Source organism: Choristoneura fumiferana, chromosome 14, assembly GCF_025370935.1.
Source record: "Choristoneura fumiferana chromosome 14, NRCan_CFum_1, whole genome shotgun sequence".
In the NCBI taxonomy this organism is placed as follows: domain Eukaryota; kingdom Metazoa; phylum Arthropoda; class Insecta; order Lepidoptera; family Tortricidae; genus Choristoneura; species Choristoneura fumiferana.
The window spans coordinates 6,563,881-6,581,524 of record NC_133485.1 but is presented as its reverse complement, the minus strand read 5'-3'; the positions used below and the strand labels follow the sequence as shown (position 1 = coordinate 6,581,524).

The 17,644-nt window shown below is 42.7% G+C and overlaps 1 protein-coding gene across 2 annotated transcripts; it reads right to left on the bottom strand.

The window, feature by feature from the left end:
• Positions 1-258: 258 nt before the first annotated feature.
• Positions 259-15,862, bottom strand: PIG-G (phosphatidylinositol glycan anchor biosynthesis class G). Of its 2 annotated transcripts, XM_074097297.1 has the most exons (12): positions 15,363-15,862; positions 14,628-14,814; positions 13,754-13,819; positions 11,190-11,399; positions 10,050-10,253; positions 8,304-8,434; positions 7,402-7,604; positions 6,750-6,940; positions 5,355-5,941; positions 4,661-4,773; positions 3,690-4,303; positions 259-3,097 (listed from the first exon to the last, which is right to left on the bottom strand). In XM_074097297.1, the coding sequence occupies exons 1-12, from the start codon at positions 15,518-15,520 to the stop codon at positions 2,921-2,923; spliced, it is 2,841 nt and encodes a 946-aa protein (XP_073953398.1). In that variant the 5' UTR covers positions 15,521-15,862; the 3' UTR covers positions 259-2,920. The 2 variants fall into 2 exon arrangements, with proteins under 2 accessions (XP_073953398.1, XP_073953399.1); XM_074097298.1 differs by lacking the exon at positions 13,754-13,819.
• Positions 15,863-17,644: the final 1,782 nt, after the last annotated feature.

Here is a 17,644-nt window from a genome sequence, read left to right as displayed (position 1 = left end):
CACCCTTTGAGTACGAAACTCAAAAAGTAGTCAAATACCGTATTCTGAAAGGAATATACTTACTTCCCAGTAGTGGGATGTGTATAGGCCAAGGACAGGCGGCCCGGTATTTCCTTAAATAGGCGGGCTTGTGCAGACCTGGGTTAGCTTTCATTACCTGTTAACCCAGGATCAATAGTGTCAAAATGTATAGAAATGTCATCCCTATACTTGCCTGGATGCTCATGCGCAGCCCGAAAGGTCTATCTAGAAGCCAGTGTTGCAGATGCACGCTGCCAGGAGCCCGCCTCCGCCGCTAGCGCGCAGAAGAGCGTGGCGCCGGCGAGCGCGGGCCCCGCATACAGGACGGTACTCGCGGAGCTCCACGCAGCCCGAGAGGTCTATAGCGGCTAGACTGTTGGAGTTACACGCTACTCACTGCTGCCAGGAGCCCGCCTCCGCCGCTAGCGCGCAGAAGAGCGTGGCGCCGGCGAGCGCGGGCCCCGCATACAGGACGGTACTCGCGGAGCTCCACGCAGCCCGAGAGGTCTATAGCGGCTAGACTGTTGGAGTTACACGCTACTCACTGCTGCCAGGAGCCCGCCTCCGCCGCTAGCGCGCAGAAGAGCGTGGCGCCGGCGAGCGCGGGCCCCGCATACAGGACGGTACTCGCGGAGCTCCACGCAGCCCGAGAGGTCTATAGCGGCTAGACTGTTGGAGTTACACGCTACTCACTGCTGCCAGGAGCCCGCCTCCGCCGCTAGCGCGCAGAAGAGCGTGGCGCCGGCGAGCGCGGGCCCCGCATACAGGACGGTACTCGCGGAGCTCCACGCAGCCCGAGAGGTCTATAGCGGCTAGACTGTTGGAGTTACACGCTACTCACTGCTGCCAGGAGCCCGCCTCCGCCGCTAGCGCGCAGAAGAGCGTGGCGCCGGCGAGCGCGGGCCCCGCATACAGGACGGTACTCGCGGAGCTCCACGCAGCCCGAGAGGTCTATAGCGGCTAGACTGTTGGAGTTACACGCTACTCACTGCTGCCAGGAGCCCGCCTCCGCCGCTAGCGCGCAGAAGAGCGTGGCGCCGGCGAGCGCGGGCCCCGCATACAGGACGGTACTCGCGGAGCTCCACGCAGCCCGAGAGGTCTATAGCGGCTAGACTGTTGGAGTTACACGCTACTCACTGCTGCCAGGAGCCCGCCTCCGCCGCTAGCGCGCAGAAGAGCGTGGCGCCGGCGAGCGCGGGCCCCGCATACAGGACGGTACTCGCGGAGCTCCACGCAGCCCGAGAGGTCTATAGCGGCTAGACTGTTGGAGTTACACGCTACTCACTGCTGCCAGGAGCCCGCCTCCGCCGCTAGCGCGCAGAAGAGCGTGGCGCCGGCGAGCGCGGGCCCCGCATACAGGACGGTACTCGCGGAGCTCCACGCAGCCCGAGAGGTCTATAGCGGCTAGACTGTTGGAGTTACACGCTACTCACTGCTGCCAGGAGCCCGCCTCCGCCGCTAGCGCGCAGAAGAGCGTGGCGCCGGCGAGCGCGGGCCCCGCATACAGGACGGTACTCGCGGAGCTCCACGCAGCCCGAGAGGTCTATAGCGGCTAGACTGTTGGAGTTACACGCTACTCACTGCTGCCAGGAGCCCGCCTCCGCCGCTAGCGCGCAGAAGAGCGTGGCGCCGGCGAGCGCGGGCCCCGCATACAGGACGGTACTCGCGGAGCTCCACGCAGCCCGAGAGGTCTATAGCGGCTAGACTGTTGGAGTTACACGCTACTCACTGCTGCCAGGAGCCCGCCTCCGCCGCTAGCGCGCAGAAGAGCGTGGCGCCGGCGAGCGCGGGCCCCGCATACAGGACGGTACTCGCGGAGCTCCACGCAGCCCGAGAGGTCTATAGCGGCTAGACTGTTGGAGTTACACGCTACTCACTGCTGCCAGGAGCCCGCCTCCGCCGCTAGCGCGCAGAAGAGCGTGGCGCCGGCGAGCGCGGGCCCCGCATACAGGACGGTACTCGCGGAGCTCCACGCAGCCCGAGAGGTCTATAGCGGCTAGACTGTTGGAGTTACACGCTACTCACTGCTGCCAGGAGCCCGCCTCCGCCGCTAGCGCGCAGAAGAGCGTGGCGCCGGCGAGCGCGGGCCCCGCATACAGGACGGTACTCGCGGAGCTCCACGCAGCCCGAGAGGTCTATAGCGGCTAGACTGTTGGAGTTACACGCTACTCACTGCTGCCAGGAGCCCGCCTCCGCCGCTAGCGCGCAGAAGAGCGTGGCGCCGGCGAGCGCGGGCCCCGCATACAGGACGGTACTCGCGGAGCTCCACGCAGCCCGAGAGGTCTATAGCGGCTAGACTGTTGGAGTTACACGCTACTCACTGCTGCCAGGAGCCCGCCTCCGCCGCTAGCGCGCAGAAGAGCGTGGCGCCGGCGAGCGCGGGCCCCGCATACAGGACGGTACTCGCGGAGCTCCACGCAGCCCGAGAGGTCTATAGCGGCTAGACTGTTGGAGTTACACGCTACTCACTGCTGCCAGGAGCCCGCCTCCGCCGCTAGCGCGCAGAAGAGCGTGGCGCCGGCGAGCGCGGGCCCCGCATACAGGACGGTACTCGCGGAGCTCCACGCAGCCCGAGAGGTCTATAGCGGCTAGACTGTTGGAGTTACACGCTACTCACTGCTGCCAGGAGCCCGCCTCCGCCGCTAGCGCGCAGAAGAGCGTGGCGCCGGCCCCGCATACAGGACGGTACTAACGGAGCTCCATGCAGCCCGAGAGGTCTATAGCGGCTAGACTGTTGGAGTTACACGCTACTCACTGCTGCCAGGAGCCCGCCTCCGCCGCTAGCGCGCAGAAGAGCGTGGCGCCGGCGAGCGCGGGCCCCGCATACAGGACGGTACTAACGGAGCTCCACGCAGCCCGAGAGGTCTATAGCGGCTAGACTGTTGGAGTTACACGCTACTCACTGCTGCCAGGAGCCCGCCTCCGCCGCTAGCGCGCAGAAGAGCGTGGCGCCGGCGAGCGCGGGCCCCGCATACGCGTGGATGCCCATGCGCAGAGCGACGCGCACGGGACAGTACTCGCGGAGCCCTACGTAGCCCGAGCCGAGGTCTACTGAGGCTAAACTGTTAGAGTTACCCTAAAAAAAAAGAAAAAAAATGGTGGCATCCATGACTTTATACTTTAAGGCTCAGTTTCCACCAGAGATGTGCGAGGATGCGTTGCGAGAAATGTATTTTTCATGAACCAATAGGAACGCTTCATTTACCTCGCCTCGCTCCGTTCAGCTGTTTTCACCTAAATTCGCTGTGCGCTTCATTTACCTATAATGAAGCGTTTCTATTGGTTCATGAAAAACACATTCCTTGCAACACATATTCGCACATTTAATACTGGCCGTTTATCTGTCAGTTTTTTTTTTTATTATTATATAGTTCATTTGAAAAAAGAACCCGACTTCAAGTCGTTTAAGCGTGGTATTTTTTCTCCAAGTTTAAACAGACCAACCGAAAATATTAAACCTCAAAAATATTTTTCCAAATCGGTTCATGCGCCGTCTGAAGAAAAAACAACAGAATGGTGAACCTAAAACCGAAATATAACACAAACTTTAAAAAAATATCGGGATGAAAATGGTTGTATGTTGTATTGTCTATATTGTAAATACACTCATCGACATGTTGAATTAATTAAAAACATGTTCAACGGCTGACTTCATCTACATTACGTACCTGGTAAAAGAAAAATAGGCACCCAATCCATATATTGGCCAGCGTCCGACTCAATATGTCAACAACAGCTGTATTCCTTCCCGACTTTGTGTCCAGCAATTTGTGATCTATACACTTGAAGGTCAACACGCACGTCAAGTAAATACTCGGCACCATAATAACGTTATGTGGCCGCATGAGCAACGCCACAATCAACATCATATTGTTCAGCATGAGATGCGAAATCGAACGAGCGAGATTTAATTTGACATCTTCCAAATTCCATGGCTCTTCGATCATTGGCTCGTAGAAATAGTCCTCAGATTTGGCTTTGGGCTTGTTGTAGACAAACCTATTGCTGCTTGGTTTGTTTCGTGTGTTGGCAACACCGCCGCATAAGCCAATGTAAGTTATTACTTCAAAGACGAATTGGACAGTGATTATGATCCAGAAGAAGTCGACTATAATAGTCGTGTCCCACGTTTGTATATCCGTGAAGGGTGAATGTAAAGAGTTTGTGGCAACTCGGTAGCATAGCACGCATAACGTAGCGGCTATAGTTAGGACTGTGTGGACGGGTCTCACATTCATGTGACGGAGGTTGTATAGGCAGATTGCTAGAGTTAGCAGGGTACCTGAAATGAGATAAACGGGGTTATATTGTGTTGTTTGTTACAGACGCGTTTATGGTGGGCTACACGGAAAGTGAGAGAAGCGTCAGCTAGGTATGTTTTGTTGTTAGGTATACACGCTGGGTACAATACCTTGCAATTAGTATACCTACACAAGTTTTTGTTTTAAGGCTTTCACCCTGTCTACCTACACAAGTTGATCTGAAATGGCTGAAATGACAGCTCTACTAAAAGAACGTCAGTTTAAATAGTTTATAGTTCCCTAAGCATTTGTGGAAATGACAAGCTGTTTCCGACAATAACATGACAACTTTGTTTTGTTGTTCAATAATAGGAGTTTTAAGATATTTTCCTACTTACCTATTAAAAGGTGAGCTTGAAGATAAAAGGCGTTTTCGGGTGCCTTCAACCAGTCTGCGGTATCCGGCAAGAACAACCACCGGTCCCCGGTCTGGTTCATAGTTCTCAAGTACCTGGAAAACAAATTGCATAAACAATTGAGAATTAAAAGAAAAAAGTTCAATTGGTATTTTAGTGGGCCCGTACCTTAGTGCCGCTTGCAAAAACTAATGATTCGAATATGAAAAGGTCATGATCAAACTGCTTAAAACTAGCCTTTACCCCGCTGTTTTGCTCGCGTTATATTTCTTTAAATTCCACTGAGAGTTTCCAAATAAATATTATATCATTAAAATTTCAGGTCTCTAAATAATGGTTGGAATGTCTCTCGTCATAAAATCGGGATAAAAAGTAGTCTATGTGCTATTCTTTCTAGAGATCAAGCTATCTGCATACCAATTTTCATCCAAATTCATCCAGTCATATAGCCAAAAATCTATCTCCTAAGCACTTTTGTAGCATATATTTTAACACTTTTTCTAAGAAACTGTCAGTGTTCTCTCCTGAACAACAGGATTAAATAACAAACAAGAAAAATGACATTGACCCAAATAGCATTACAGGCATAAAAGAATACGGCATTTGACAACTCCTAAAGGATTTATTGCAAATCTTGTACGCCTCTAATGCTATTTATTTTAGCAATGCGGCTTACCTATGCAGAGCAATAAGCAGCACCCATTTGGGCACAATGCCGACTCCGACGGCGGTCATTCTCTGTTGCAGCTCAGGTTTCTCCTGCACCTCCGTCGCCCCGCTCCACGCTCTACTCAAATACATCACCACCACAACCAAAGTCCTAATCAACACGAAAAACATGAGCGTGTTCCAAAAGAAATACCACGTCATGTGCTCTTCTTCTATAAAACTAGTCCCGAAGAAAGACCAGGAGTGGAACAGAGTTCCGATTATAAGTAAATAGTCTATGGCATTCAAGTCTCTTAATAGAGACATGTCTTTGGTTTTCTCTATGGCGGTTTTGGTAATCCAATACATAGTGGTAAAGGCGCAGGCAACTAGTACGAATATGGCCAGCCAGATGCCTTGGAGGGTGCAGAATTGGCTTTTAGTTTCTGTGATGAAACAAGAAACCAGTAGTAAGCAGTTGGTGAAAGCTAGAACGCTGATGAAGGCCAGGATTTTGCCCCAATTACTGACCCCGCTGAAGCGTGGGACGCTGTGTTTCCGAGCGTTCTCTGGTTGGAGGGAGTATAGAGTTAAGAGGAGGAGAGACAGTGCGATCTGAAAAAGAGGGAAGTTGGATTTAAAGTGACATGTGTAGCATTTTGTTCTTTTTATCACGTAGTTGAAAAAAACAGGAGAAGTGGCATGATAACGATGCACGCTGATCATAAATAAATTCAACTGAGCATAAGTAGTTACGTCAATTTCGTTGCCAAATTTCAATTTGACAATCCTAGTAGCATGCAGTAGCCATGCATTCAGCTGTGTCGAATCTAAAGTTCCTTTTACGACGCAATAATTTAGCGACTTTTATCAGGTGATGGCTACTTTTTTTAAATGTAATATATAAACAGCTTTCTGCTATTCCACGCTAGGTGGCAGCACATACCTAAACAACAAACTCTCAATGACATACCGCTCGTAAAGTTCTAATTATGCTATCGTTTCAGAAGTTACGCAGGTGGTAGGACCTTGTGCAAGGTCCGCCCGGATTGCTACCACCATCTTGCTCGCTAATCCTGCCGTGAAGCAGCAGTGCTTGCACTGTTATGTTTCGGCGTGGAGAGCAAGACAGCCGGTGAAATCACTGGCACTTGAGGTATCCCACCTTAGGCCTCTAGGTTCGCAACGCATCTGCAATCCCCTTGGTATTGCAGGTGTCTATGGGCGGTGGTGATCTCTTACCATCAGGAGACCCACTTGCTCGTTTGCCATCCGAATATAAAAAAAAAGTTATTTGTTATTTAATTTTTCGAACAGAAGCTACAATCAATCGCCAAGATTTGAATGTGCATTTCGAACAGATTATATATTTTTTTATAAACTAAAACATATTTATTCCCTTACTAAAACAAAAATTACTTACGCAATACAGCAAAACGATGGCGACCCCAATGGAGAACATGTCAAAGCCCACAGTGGCCTCAGTGAGGTACTCGGCCATCTTATCCAGGGAGTCTTCGTAGAAATCGTTGGCGAATTTGGCAGCGCTTTGCTGCCTGGTGACTAGGTAATGCGCGAACTGTTTCTCCGCACGCTCGAATTGTTTGATGAATTCTATAAATAGTAGATTAATCAATATATTTAAATAGAAAGAGAAGACCTGACTCACTGACTCATCAACGCCCAGCCTGCCTTCCTGCAACCTTTGGACCTAAAAAGCTGATTTTTTCACAGAAGTTTTCAAGACGTAAACAAGGAATAATAAAGGAGTTTTCAAAATTCACTCTTTAAGGGAGTGAAAAGTTTGTTTGGAAGTCCGTCATTTATGAAGCAAGAAGCATAAAACTTAACACGTATTCTAATGTATGCTAAAATTCCACCCCCAAAAGGGTGAAAACGAGGCTTCAATTTAATTTAATTAATTTAGTTTAATTTTAGAGTTCCAAAATTTGCATCATCTGTCTAACAACGTTTATCTGTATCAGTATTAACATTTATGATCCTCCTAAAAATCAATTATAACACGAAAAAAAGATCGTATCATTCTCGGCGAATATATAGACAGTATCATTAACCTGTCTTGGCGGCGGACTTGTCAGAGCACTGCTTCGCGTTATGTTTAGCGGTCAGATGCAGCAGGTACAGTCTCTGGCGGACGTCGCCGGGCAGCAGGCTCGGCAGTATGCGGCCCGTGCTGTCGCCGGGCGGCGGCGCGTTCAGTAACCACGCGATAGAGGGCGCTAGGTCCACTTGGGCCACTGTTGGACCGCGACCGGAGCTGGAAGGGAGTTAGGACAAGCTACAGAATGACAGGTCGTGTTTGTATTATACTCACTCCTACGAGATAAGTCTATAAAAGTTATTACGCCAGTTTTCTTATAGATCGATAAAAATGGGTATTCAAATTAAGTAGTTAAAGTTGAACAGGCGCGCGCGGCGCCCCGGGCAGCAACCCCGATCGTCCCTCCTCAAGCCGGCACTGGCTAAGCTGAATGTCGCGTGCTCGCCCCCATTTAGTCAGCCATTATAGATAAATTACCGAGAGCGTGGAATTGCATATGTAGTGGTATTGTGTGTTTATAGGCATTCTATATTTGAAATTTCCCTTTTCCCATACTATCAGAAACAGAGGTTTGTAATAATTATATAAAAGAAGAAAATTCCAAAATAATGTCAGTGTCAAATAAAGGCAGACAGACAGACAAAGTTACTTTCGCATTTATAATATTAGTATGGATGGATGTTAAGAAGAGAAGGGTACGTATGTAATTTTATTTCTTTAAATTAATTAAGATTAAGATTTAGTAGTTTTTGTTTTACTTTATTATATAATTTATTCTTTTTTTTTGTGATTTTTGTCTTTTTTTTATTATAATCACTTCCTGTTGTAATGGATTAGGGTCTTATGTAAAAATGCCTCGCGGCCCTGCACGTGCCCAGTGTGCCTAGTGGGGAAGAGGGGCCTGATAATACATACGGGTGCGGGCACTCGAAGTCCGTGCGCGCGGCAACCAGTGGAACGAGTATCTCAGCCGGCGAGGAGCCGCCGTGCCCGCCGGCGTCCCGCATCCCATGGTCCCCGCATATGAACAGGGTTGCAGGACGATCCTGGTGGAACGAACTTATAATAATCCATATTTTAACTGACAATGCCCGTAAAATACTCGTCATAAGCCTTGGGGAAATATACGTCAAAAAATATAAGTGGATATACATGTTTCACCATTTTAAAAATACCACGTAAAGGGTATAAAGGGGAGTGTAAGTTTGTATGGAAAAAACGTTAAATATCCCGAAGAAGAGTTATCAGCCTTCAAATATACGTGAAAATGCTATTAAACATTTTGTTAAAAGGGACATGGAAACATTGTGAATGACTCTTGAACAGGACTAAGAGAATACGTGATTCGATTTTAAAAATTAAACTTAGCAAATATTAAATAATAAATATGAGTAAATTCTAATTAATTATTGACTGGGCTGGGTACTTATATATTTTTCCCATCATTCTTTAGATTTTCAGTCATTCGTCAGCCATGTCAACCAGTCAAAGTTGACATTTGCTTTAACGTATGTCCATTAAATCTAGGACGTTGGGTCATACGAGGATAGAGAGATTTCTCTCTCCAGGCAGAAGTAAATGTTCGGGGACCGAAGTCCGAAGGAAGAGCGTCGGAAGTTGGATGTATGCGACGAGTTGAGAAACTTCGAGGGCGCGATGTAGGATTTGAATTTCTATATTTGTATGTAGGTATGTGTATGTTAACTCTTTATTGTACAAAAGAAAAGAAACAAAAATACAATTGGTAGAACTTTGAGCTGCCTGTACAAAGGCAGACTTATCCCTTTAAGGGATCTCTATCAGTCAACCCATGAGTAGATGAGAGGAGCAATCAGTTAAGGACCGACAAAGAGTGAATGTAACATGTTTGAGTCAAAAACAGTAAGAGCTACAATACAATGCTATAATATTTGCTCACTAGATGGCGCTTTGAGTCGCTACAATCTTATTATCTCTGATCTATTTACGAGCCACTGCTGGGCACAGCATAGGTCTCTTCTCAGAAACCTTGCATTCTGCTGAGCTGTACACTTGAGCTGTAGTTCCCACGCAAGCACAGCGCGGATTGGGAACTTCGCACAAACTAATCAATTGCTTCGCAGGTGTATGAAGGGTCAGTCCCTACGTTTTCCTTTATCGAGGAGCTCGTATCTGTATTAAAAGGAAATCGAGCGTTATGTAAGTTATGTCTTGTTAGTTTAATTGTAAAATGCTAATTTTAATTTAGGTTTGTAAGTTTTTAGTTTTATGTGTAATGACGTATTAAGTCAAAAATACAAACTGAGACGGATGCACAGAAAAACCAGAAAAAGAGACCAGGAATCGGAGAGGAATCGAACCCAGGTCCTCAGCAATCCGTGCTGCGTGCTATAACCCCTACACCACAGCTGGACAGGAATCTAGACACGAATTTTTCCTATGCATACATATATCAGGTTGCTTATTTCTACTACGCTACTTAAGCTGCAGCACTTGAAATAAAAAATACAAAAACACTCCAAAAAACCAATCATGACAGTTGTGTTAAGTGTTATGTATGATAAATAAATAAATTGTAAGATCTGTATGTATATTTGTCGGTATCGTGAATAGGTAGGCAAGGTACTAATATAATTCCAACTGATTTTACATATATTTCTTTATTTACGTTACTAAACTCACCCATTTCTGCATAGAAGTGAATATCTTCTTGACGACATCGTCCATTTCTTGCAGCTTCGGTTTGATTTTCGGACTTCGCGCGCCCTCTAAATGCCCAATGTGGTCCAAACCCAAGTAATGTAGCACTAGGAAGTCGAATGTTGGTTTCTTGTTCTCGTCAGGTGTTAAAGTTTTGTCCAAATGCCTCGTGACGTTGTTGTCTACCTGTGAATAACGAGAATTTTGAAACACTATTGCCTTTGCGATTTAAGCCCTATTTGGTGCCAGTTTTGTTAGGAACACTGCAGGACCGCGTGGCTGTGTTTTTTTTGGGATAATTCTGCAAGTCAGGGATGTCTATTTTGTAGGGAAATGGCTAAATCAGAAATTTTAACAAATCTTCAAGGCAGGGATGGGGAAACTTTTTCCTTCGCGTGCCAATATATACTAACGAAATATACGGCGTTGTTGCCAACAAAATAAAATATTGTTGCATTTTTGGGCTGCCTGATATCGATAACTAGCAAAAATAACAATAATATGTATAAAAGAAAACTATGTATTTCGACTATAAATCAACTCGGGCAATGTTATTGAATTTACGTACAATATTTTCGATTTTCGCTCATCCCGCCCGCGCTCGCGAAACAATGCTCTAACTAAGGGATCAAATCAAATCACGCAAAATGTTAAAATGGGGAATTCATTTTATTATTGCCCTAGAAAAAAACAGTCATTTGATCAAAAACCTATACCTGTTCAGCGAAATGACAAAATCAAATAAAAAGGGTACTTAACTCGTTTTTTCATTTCACTAGATTTGTTTAGCGATTTGATAAAATCCCTATCACGCGTCAGTGAGTTGACTAAATGAACTCGCAAAGTCGACTCGTTTTATCATTTCACTAGAAAAGTTGAGTGATATGATAAAAATCTCTTGTGGTGGTATGTGGTCAAGTGCTATTACAGATGGCGAAAAATATATTGATTTATCTTAAATACAAGCGAATATAATGTTCTATGTGGTAATAAAAAAAGTACGTTTAGTACGGCGCGTCTAATGCTTAAAGTGTGTCGACATGTATGATAGCTACATCTTTAAATAGGATTGGTTTTTGTGTGTAAGATTTATCGATTTTATTTAACACCTTTTATTCTTACCTCAGTGTAGTCCGTAACATAGAACGACGTGGTTCCATCAGACTCAGCCCACAGTCCCGGAAACAGTCGCAGCCACGTGTCGTCTCCATACATGACGGAGCGGCGCCCTCTGTCGCTCGCCACACGCAACACACTGTCGCCACGCACGGCAGGAGCGCCAAAGTTTAGCGCAACATCCGCAAATGTTGACACGCTACCCGTCATCATTGCCTGTGGTTATTATATTCAGACGTCAAAATTTTAAAGTTTTAATTAGTGTTTCTCAAAATAACGAACACACAGACACAAGTGGAATTGGAAGCAAAGAAAAAGCAAAAACTTCTCGTTGCTCAATAATATGCGTAAATACCCATCACAATAAAAGAAGCTCAATGAAAAGCATAAGAAACATTGTAAAGACCGTCCTTACATAAAAAGTTACAAAACTGTTATTATTTATTAATTGAATTCCGGTAGTATATACCACATAATTATTGAAAAATACTTTTTTATTTTTGTAAATAATTATAATTTGAGATAAAAATCGGCCAAGTGCGAGTTGGACTCGCACACAGAGGGTTCCGTACAAATTTGTATTTATCTATGAATATCCAGTATTTTAGCAGAAGAGGGGTTCCTAAGAAAATGCAGGTAAGCAATTTTAAAATATGTAGATAAAAATACAAAATTAGGGGCCAGGGGGTCCCTTGGTTAAGTATAGTCAAGTACAAAAATAAATAATAATTGTACCGCTCAAAAATATGCTACCACGGTCTTATTACGTTGGAATAAGAGTCTGTGGTACATATTTTTGGAGGGTTAGACTAAGTAGTCCATATTTTTGCACTCGACTGTACCTAATTCTTAAACATGTTAGGAGTAGAGATATACACGACACGACACGACTAAAGACAAGTCAAGATTGTGTAATCATTTCTGTTGCATAAAAAGCCAGAGTATAATTGTTTCAACTCATGCGTGAACGCTTGCAATAGTTTACGAAGCAACAGTTTTAGCATAGTTGCATGATTCTTGCACTGATTAAGGATTAATATACATGTGTTGCAAAGTGCGTGCAAAAATGTTAGCGAATGGAGTATTTAAGCACTTTGTAGGAGTAATTCTTGAAAATATTTTGTTAACGGGATAATAATTCGAATTCGAGAGTTTATTCCGTACGGTTTTCGTGGGCATACTTTCATTGACAAGGTACAGTCGCGTTCATAAACTCGTGAGCAAAATTTTGATCAAGAATATCTGAACACGACTCTATTGTTAACGGCGTAGAAGCGTGTTCAGATATTTTTGATCAAATTTTTGCTCACAAGTTTATGATAGCTCGACTGTAGAAGATTCCGTTACAATTTCCAGGTTATTTAGAAGAAGTACAGGACGTCCAAAAATAATCGAAAATATCATCCAATTCTACAGCACATTCATAAAAAAATGTAACCACGAAAATGAGGCGTTTGAAACGCTCGAACAATGAGCAAATAACTTGCGGCCACTTTGTTGGTTAATGTTGGTCACATTTTTTTTATTTATTGTACCATTTGTAGTGTTGTGAAAAACGCTCATTTCGAGGCTTAAAGACTCGAACCCTAAAGACTCTCGAGGCTTAACGACTCAAAGGCCGCAAAGACGGTATCTTGCATCCATACGCATACAATAAGCCAATTTAATTGTCAAATATAGTCGAGTCTTTAAAACTCTGGAGTCTTAAGGGTTCGAGTCTTTAAGCCTCGAAAATGAGCGTTATCCACAACTCTAACCATTTGTGCCCAAATTAACATTTAGAGCCTTATGTACACCAGGTTTTTTAAACGCGCCGTCGTCGCGATAAAAACGCGTTTTCTTTCCATAGAGCAGCCTACAATTCGCGTTCGTCTCATTACAAACGGTGATAGAAAGAGATGGTGAAAGCGATAGCAAGAGCCCGCGCGTTAGACAATAAGGCCTCAAGCAGAAAAGCAATGCAGTCATCAAGACACAACCAAAGAAAAAACTTCAAGCGTTAGGGCCAATATTCAGCGTTTTTACTGCGTTTTTTTCCGTTATTATTTTTATCATCCTCTTAACAAACATTGCTGTTAGAGATGAAGCTGAGATTTAATTTTTTAAGCAAAAAAATCAGTAGCAATGCTGTGTCTAGTTTGCTCGAAGTTATTGCCATTTGTCCATCTGTTATAGTCATGGGAGGATAATATAATGATGTTTGACCCGAGCAGTCGAAATTCTCGAATATTTACCCAGTTGTTAAGTTATTTCAACATTTAAAGCAATAACTTACTAATTCATTTTTAAAGTGTTTTCTTTGGTGAATCCACTAATACTACAAACCAAGAATAATTAGGCAACAGAGTGGTAATTTCATATACTCGATTTAAAATTTCATTTCATTTCTGCACTCTGATTGGAGATCCTTAGACTAGCTGATATTATTATCAATATTGATAGTTGATAATTTATAATTCAGGAATAACTTTCACTAATGCGTTGCAGCATATGATAGCTCATATTAACACTCTATTGGCTAATTCCTCTTTGGCTACCAAGCAGTGTAATAGTACAAAAGTGACACTTGCAAATATGTCCCGCCAGAAGTTTATGGTGCGCCTCCACTGTGCCCTTTCCTTCTTTAGCTCTGGGGACTGTACACAACAAACAACTTAAAACAAAATAATTATAGTGTGCTAGCTGTTGCTGTGGGCATCTCTTGTCTGATTCCCAAAGGAACTATTTATTTTTCTTTGATAAAAAATAGTCAATGGTAATCAGAAATAATGTAGAAAAGCAGGTTTTTTTTTAAATCAGTTCAGTAGTACATCCCCTTCCCCTACATACAAACAAACAATTACCTACACAAACAAAATTAATGGTGGAATAGATTAATGTACAACTTGATCATTCAAATCCTAATTTTCAGATTGTACATTATTGTTATTCATTCCAGGTCAATTAGATTAACCGCAAATGTTTCTCATAAATATTATGCAGCATTATTGGCATGCACTGGGTTCAATCCAGGGTCGGTAGGCAGTCGGTAGTGTGCTGTGCAGCAGCGCGTCACCAGCACTAGCGCTGCCTACCCTGCTCCCTACTTAATGCACGCCACATTGTAGCATCAATAATAGAATCACAAAAACTATGAGCCTTTTGTTTGTAATCTAATCATATATGCATAAAAAGTTTTTTCTTTGGTAATATGATAATGATAAGGTCTATAAATCTTAAGAAAAACTAGCAAACATTAAAAATAGTTACACAATTAATTTTTCAAAGGATGAATTAACATCTGGTATGTTTGGTCCATTTTCAAAAGGAGGTGGATCCATGCAATCATTTACTTTATTATTTTTATTTATGTAACTTAATTTGGGGTTGTCATTTTAATTTTTATATTTATTCTATAAAATTTACCATTATTTGAGACAAAGGACACTAGAATAAAGAATTTACCTTAATCCTGGGCATAGTGACAGTGGGTGGTTCCGCCACAGAAACATAGATACAGGCTGATTTGTTCTTCAGTAGCTCTCCAGTGAACGGCATGTATTCCTCAGTGACAAAGTCATAGCGGAGTCCATCTATGACCATGAGAATTACGGTGTTCTCCCCAGAATTGTATACTTCTTGACCATCAATGCTAAGATAGAAAAATGTGTATATTAGTTGTGGGATTTAAGAAGTAAAAAGGCAAGGTAAAAAGCGATTGATGCTTGTATTGCTAATACCTAAACTAGTAATCGTTTTTTACCATAGGTACATGGTTTTACCAAATTGAGCAAGAATTCTAGTTTTGTATTTTGAAAATAAATTTTTAGTTCTCATTCAAAAATTTGTACCCCACATAGTACACTGCAATTATTATTTCAAATTGATTTTATATTATGAAGTACACAAGGACTTATGAAGCAAAAAAAAACTTTTGATGCAGTTGAGCAGTTTTTTTAAGGATAAATAAAAAAATAGTTTCTTAACCTGCTATTAAATACTTTTCACTGTTTAATGATTTGATGAAAATTTATATATTATTGCTATGCTTGTTACGAGTAGCTGCATTTTTCTGCTTAGTACTTACTGAAAACTGTCTGAAAATAGAGAACATGAGTGTCGAGTTCTTGGCACTGAATGGTTTTATAAACCAAAACAAACATGCAGTTGATTAAAGTAAGAAATTGAATAATAAAATACCTGACACCATCAATAAAGTTAGGTAAGTCGTCCATATGTGCGAATTTTCCCGAATGATACTTAAGCGGGAAAAATCCAAACATAAACAGCATAAGGGCCCCGAGGGCCATCACTAATAGGCACAAGCCGGTCCATCTGTATCGTATGAACGACAACATGATGCACAGGAATTACCGGTCAGAGCACAACACTAACTTCCTACTTCCTAAACCAAACATGAGTGCACTGTCCGCTATTTGACCAAGCATTCGCTTTACGCACTTACTACACTTCTGTTCTGTTCATTGACTACATCAAATTTCGTAATTGTTCCTTATAACCTCAACAAACTTCGGAATGCAGTTGGGTTTCGCTGTATTGTTAATACTGAATTTTATCATTTGCGATAATTTTAAAGAGATTGCCGGCTTAATTTTAAGGAAATTCTATATTTTATGACTAGTTTCAGAGATAAACAAATTGGTTATTGACTGACTGACTGACAAGCATGACAGATTGGTTGATCTGACACATGACACAACACTGACAACTGACATGACAAGTAACAGTACGTTTTGTTTAGACGATTTAATTATTAAAGCTCAATGGTGCGTTTCGTTATTTGATAGTCTTGAATCTCGATCGATAATTCAATATCAGACGACTTTATTCTCAAATTGCATGAAATCTTCGACATGAGATGAGAACACGTATACTTTTTCTTGATTCTTTCAATTCTTTGTACTCACATACATACATACCAACATGTGATTGGGGCGAGAGATGTGTTTGTGTGTTTATGAGTAAGTAACGGTCGTACAGCAGCCATTGCTAAACTGTTCCTATGTTACAAATTTGGCCCGCTAATTATTTTTACCGATAAAAACAATACACTTAAACATTTATGAATTGTACGTATAAACAACAACGTACGCGAACACCCAAACGAAACACTCGAAGCCATTCCATAACGAAATTGCATTGGGCCACTCGCTTGACAAGGATTGCTGAACACCTGGTACAGTCACCCACCAGCACTAAATAAAATATCAGACACAACAAGCGTGCATAAGTAAATACTCGTAGCTGATACGACTATTTCTAGCAATTTCTAGGGCCGGAAGGACGTGCATCAGATATTTTTGCATGCTCCGCTGTGGCAAATATTAATGCTGTGACTGTACCACGAAACTCAGTTTGCGCGGTAACAAGCAACTCTCGGTGAACAGTTCTTATATTGGTACCTACATTTCAAAAAGGTACCGACTAAAGTTCCACTTGTAAAAATAGGTTCTGAAAATCCTGATTAATCCTTAAATAATAATAATAATAATAAAAGAAAAAGATTTAAGAAAATATATTTTTAACCCCGTGACAATAAAGATAAAAACAGAAGCTTAGGTATTAGGTATCTACATATCTATTTAGTCAGTTAGGGACAGGGAGCGTCTTTAGTATCCAAATAATGATATCACCTACCTATCTCCTCAGCTGTTCTCTGTAACGACTTCTGCAAAAGCTTATTTTTAACCGACTTCAAAAAAGGAGAAGGTTATCAATTCCTTGTATATTTTATGTTTGTTATCTCAGAACTCCGTCATTTATGAACCGGTTCAAATTTTTTTTTGCGCTCGTCTATGAATGTCTTCAATTAGGTCCCATAAGCACCAAATCAGGATCTGATGATTGGATCGTAAGGAAATCGAGGGAACTCTTCAAATGTTGTAGGGACGCCTATAGTAAATTGGATATTTTTAGTAGTAACTCGTACATTTGCTCTTGAAAATCATCATTTGGTGAAGTGGAACTGATGATGAAGACCACAGTTGAGCATCGGAGTTACTACTCAATAACAAGTATTTCACGGGTTGAATTTCAATGCTAAGCAATTTATGCGCCTCGTAATGCATATGGTAAAACGGGTGGTGAAGCACCAGGACTCCTCAATAATGAACGCCTCTGCATCGAAAAAAGCAAGCTTTCGTAAAATGTGACGAGCAGTTGATATTAAACTATTGTTAGATTATTTACGCTAAAAAGTGTGAAAAAAAAAATTATAACAAAAAATTGAACCAACTACAAAAAGCCATGAAAATAGTTGTCTACCAGTCATTTTTCGTTATATATTTTTTGTCTTTAACAACTTGTAATAGGTATCAGATAAACTGAACTGAAAATTATTTTCAAGGTTTTTGAAGTCGGTTCCATTTTTGTTAAAAAGTGTTTTTTTCATGGTTTTTACACAATCTGTTTGAACACGGCATCGTTATATTATTTTATAACAGATCGAGTACCGGTACCTA

Excerpts from the sequence above, each read along its gene's own strand:
- PIG-G (XM_074097297.1), bottom strand. The coding sequence starts at position 15,520 with ATGTTGTCGTTCATACGATACAGATGGACCGGCTTGTGCCTATTAGTG. Across the intron at positions 6,941-7,401 it reads CAAGTCCGCCGCCAAGACAG|AATTCATCAAACAATTCGAG; the intron begins GTTAATGATACT and ends TACTATTTATAG. Across the intron at positions 4,304-4,660 it reads TCAAGCTCACCTTTTAATAG|GTACCCTGCTAACTCTAGCA; the intron begins GTAAGTAGGAAA and ends ATCTCATTTCAG.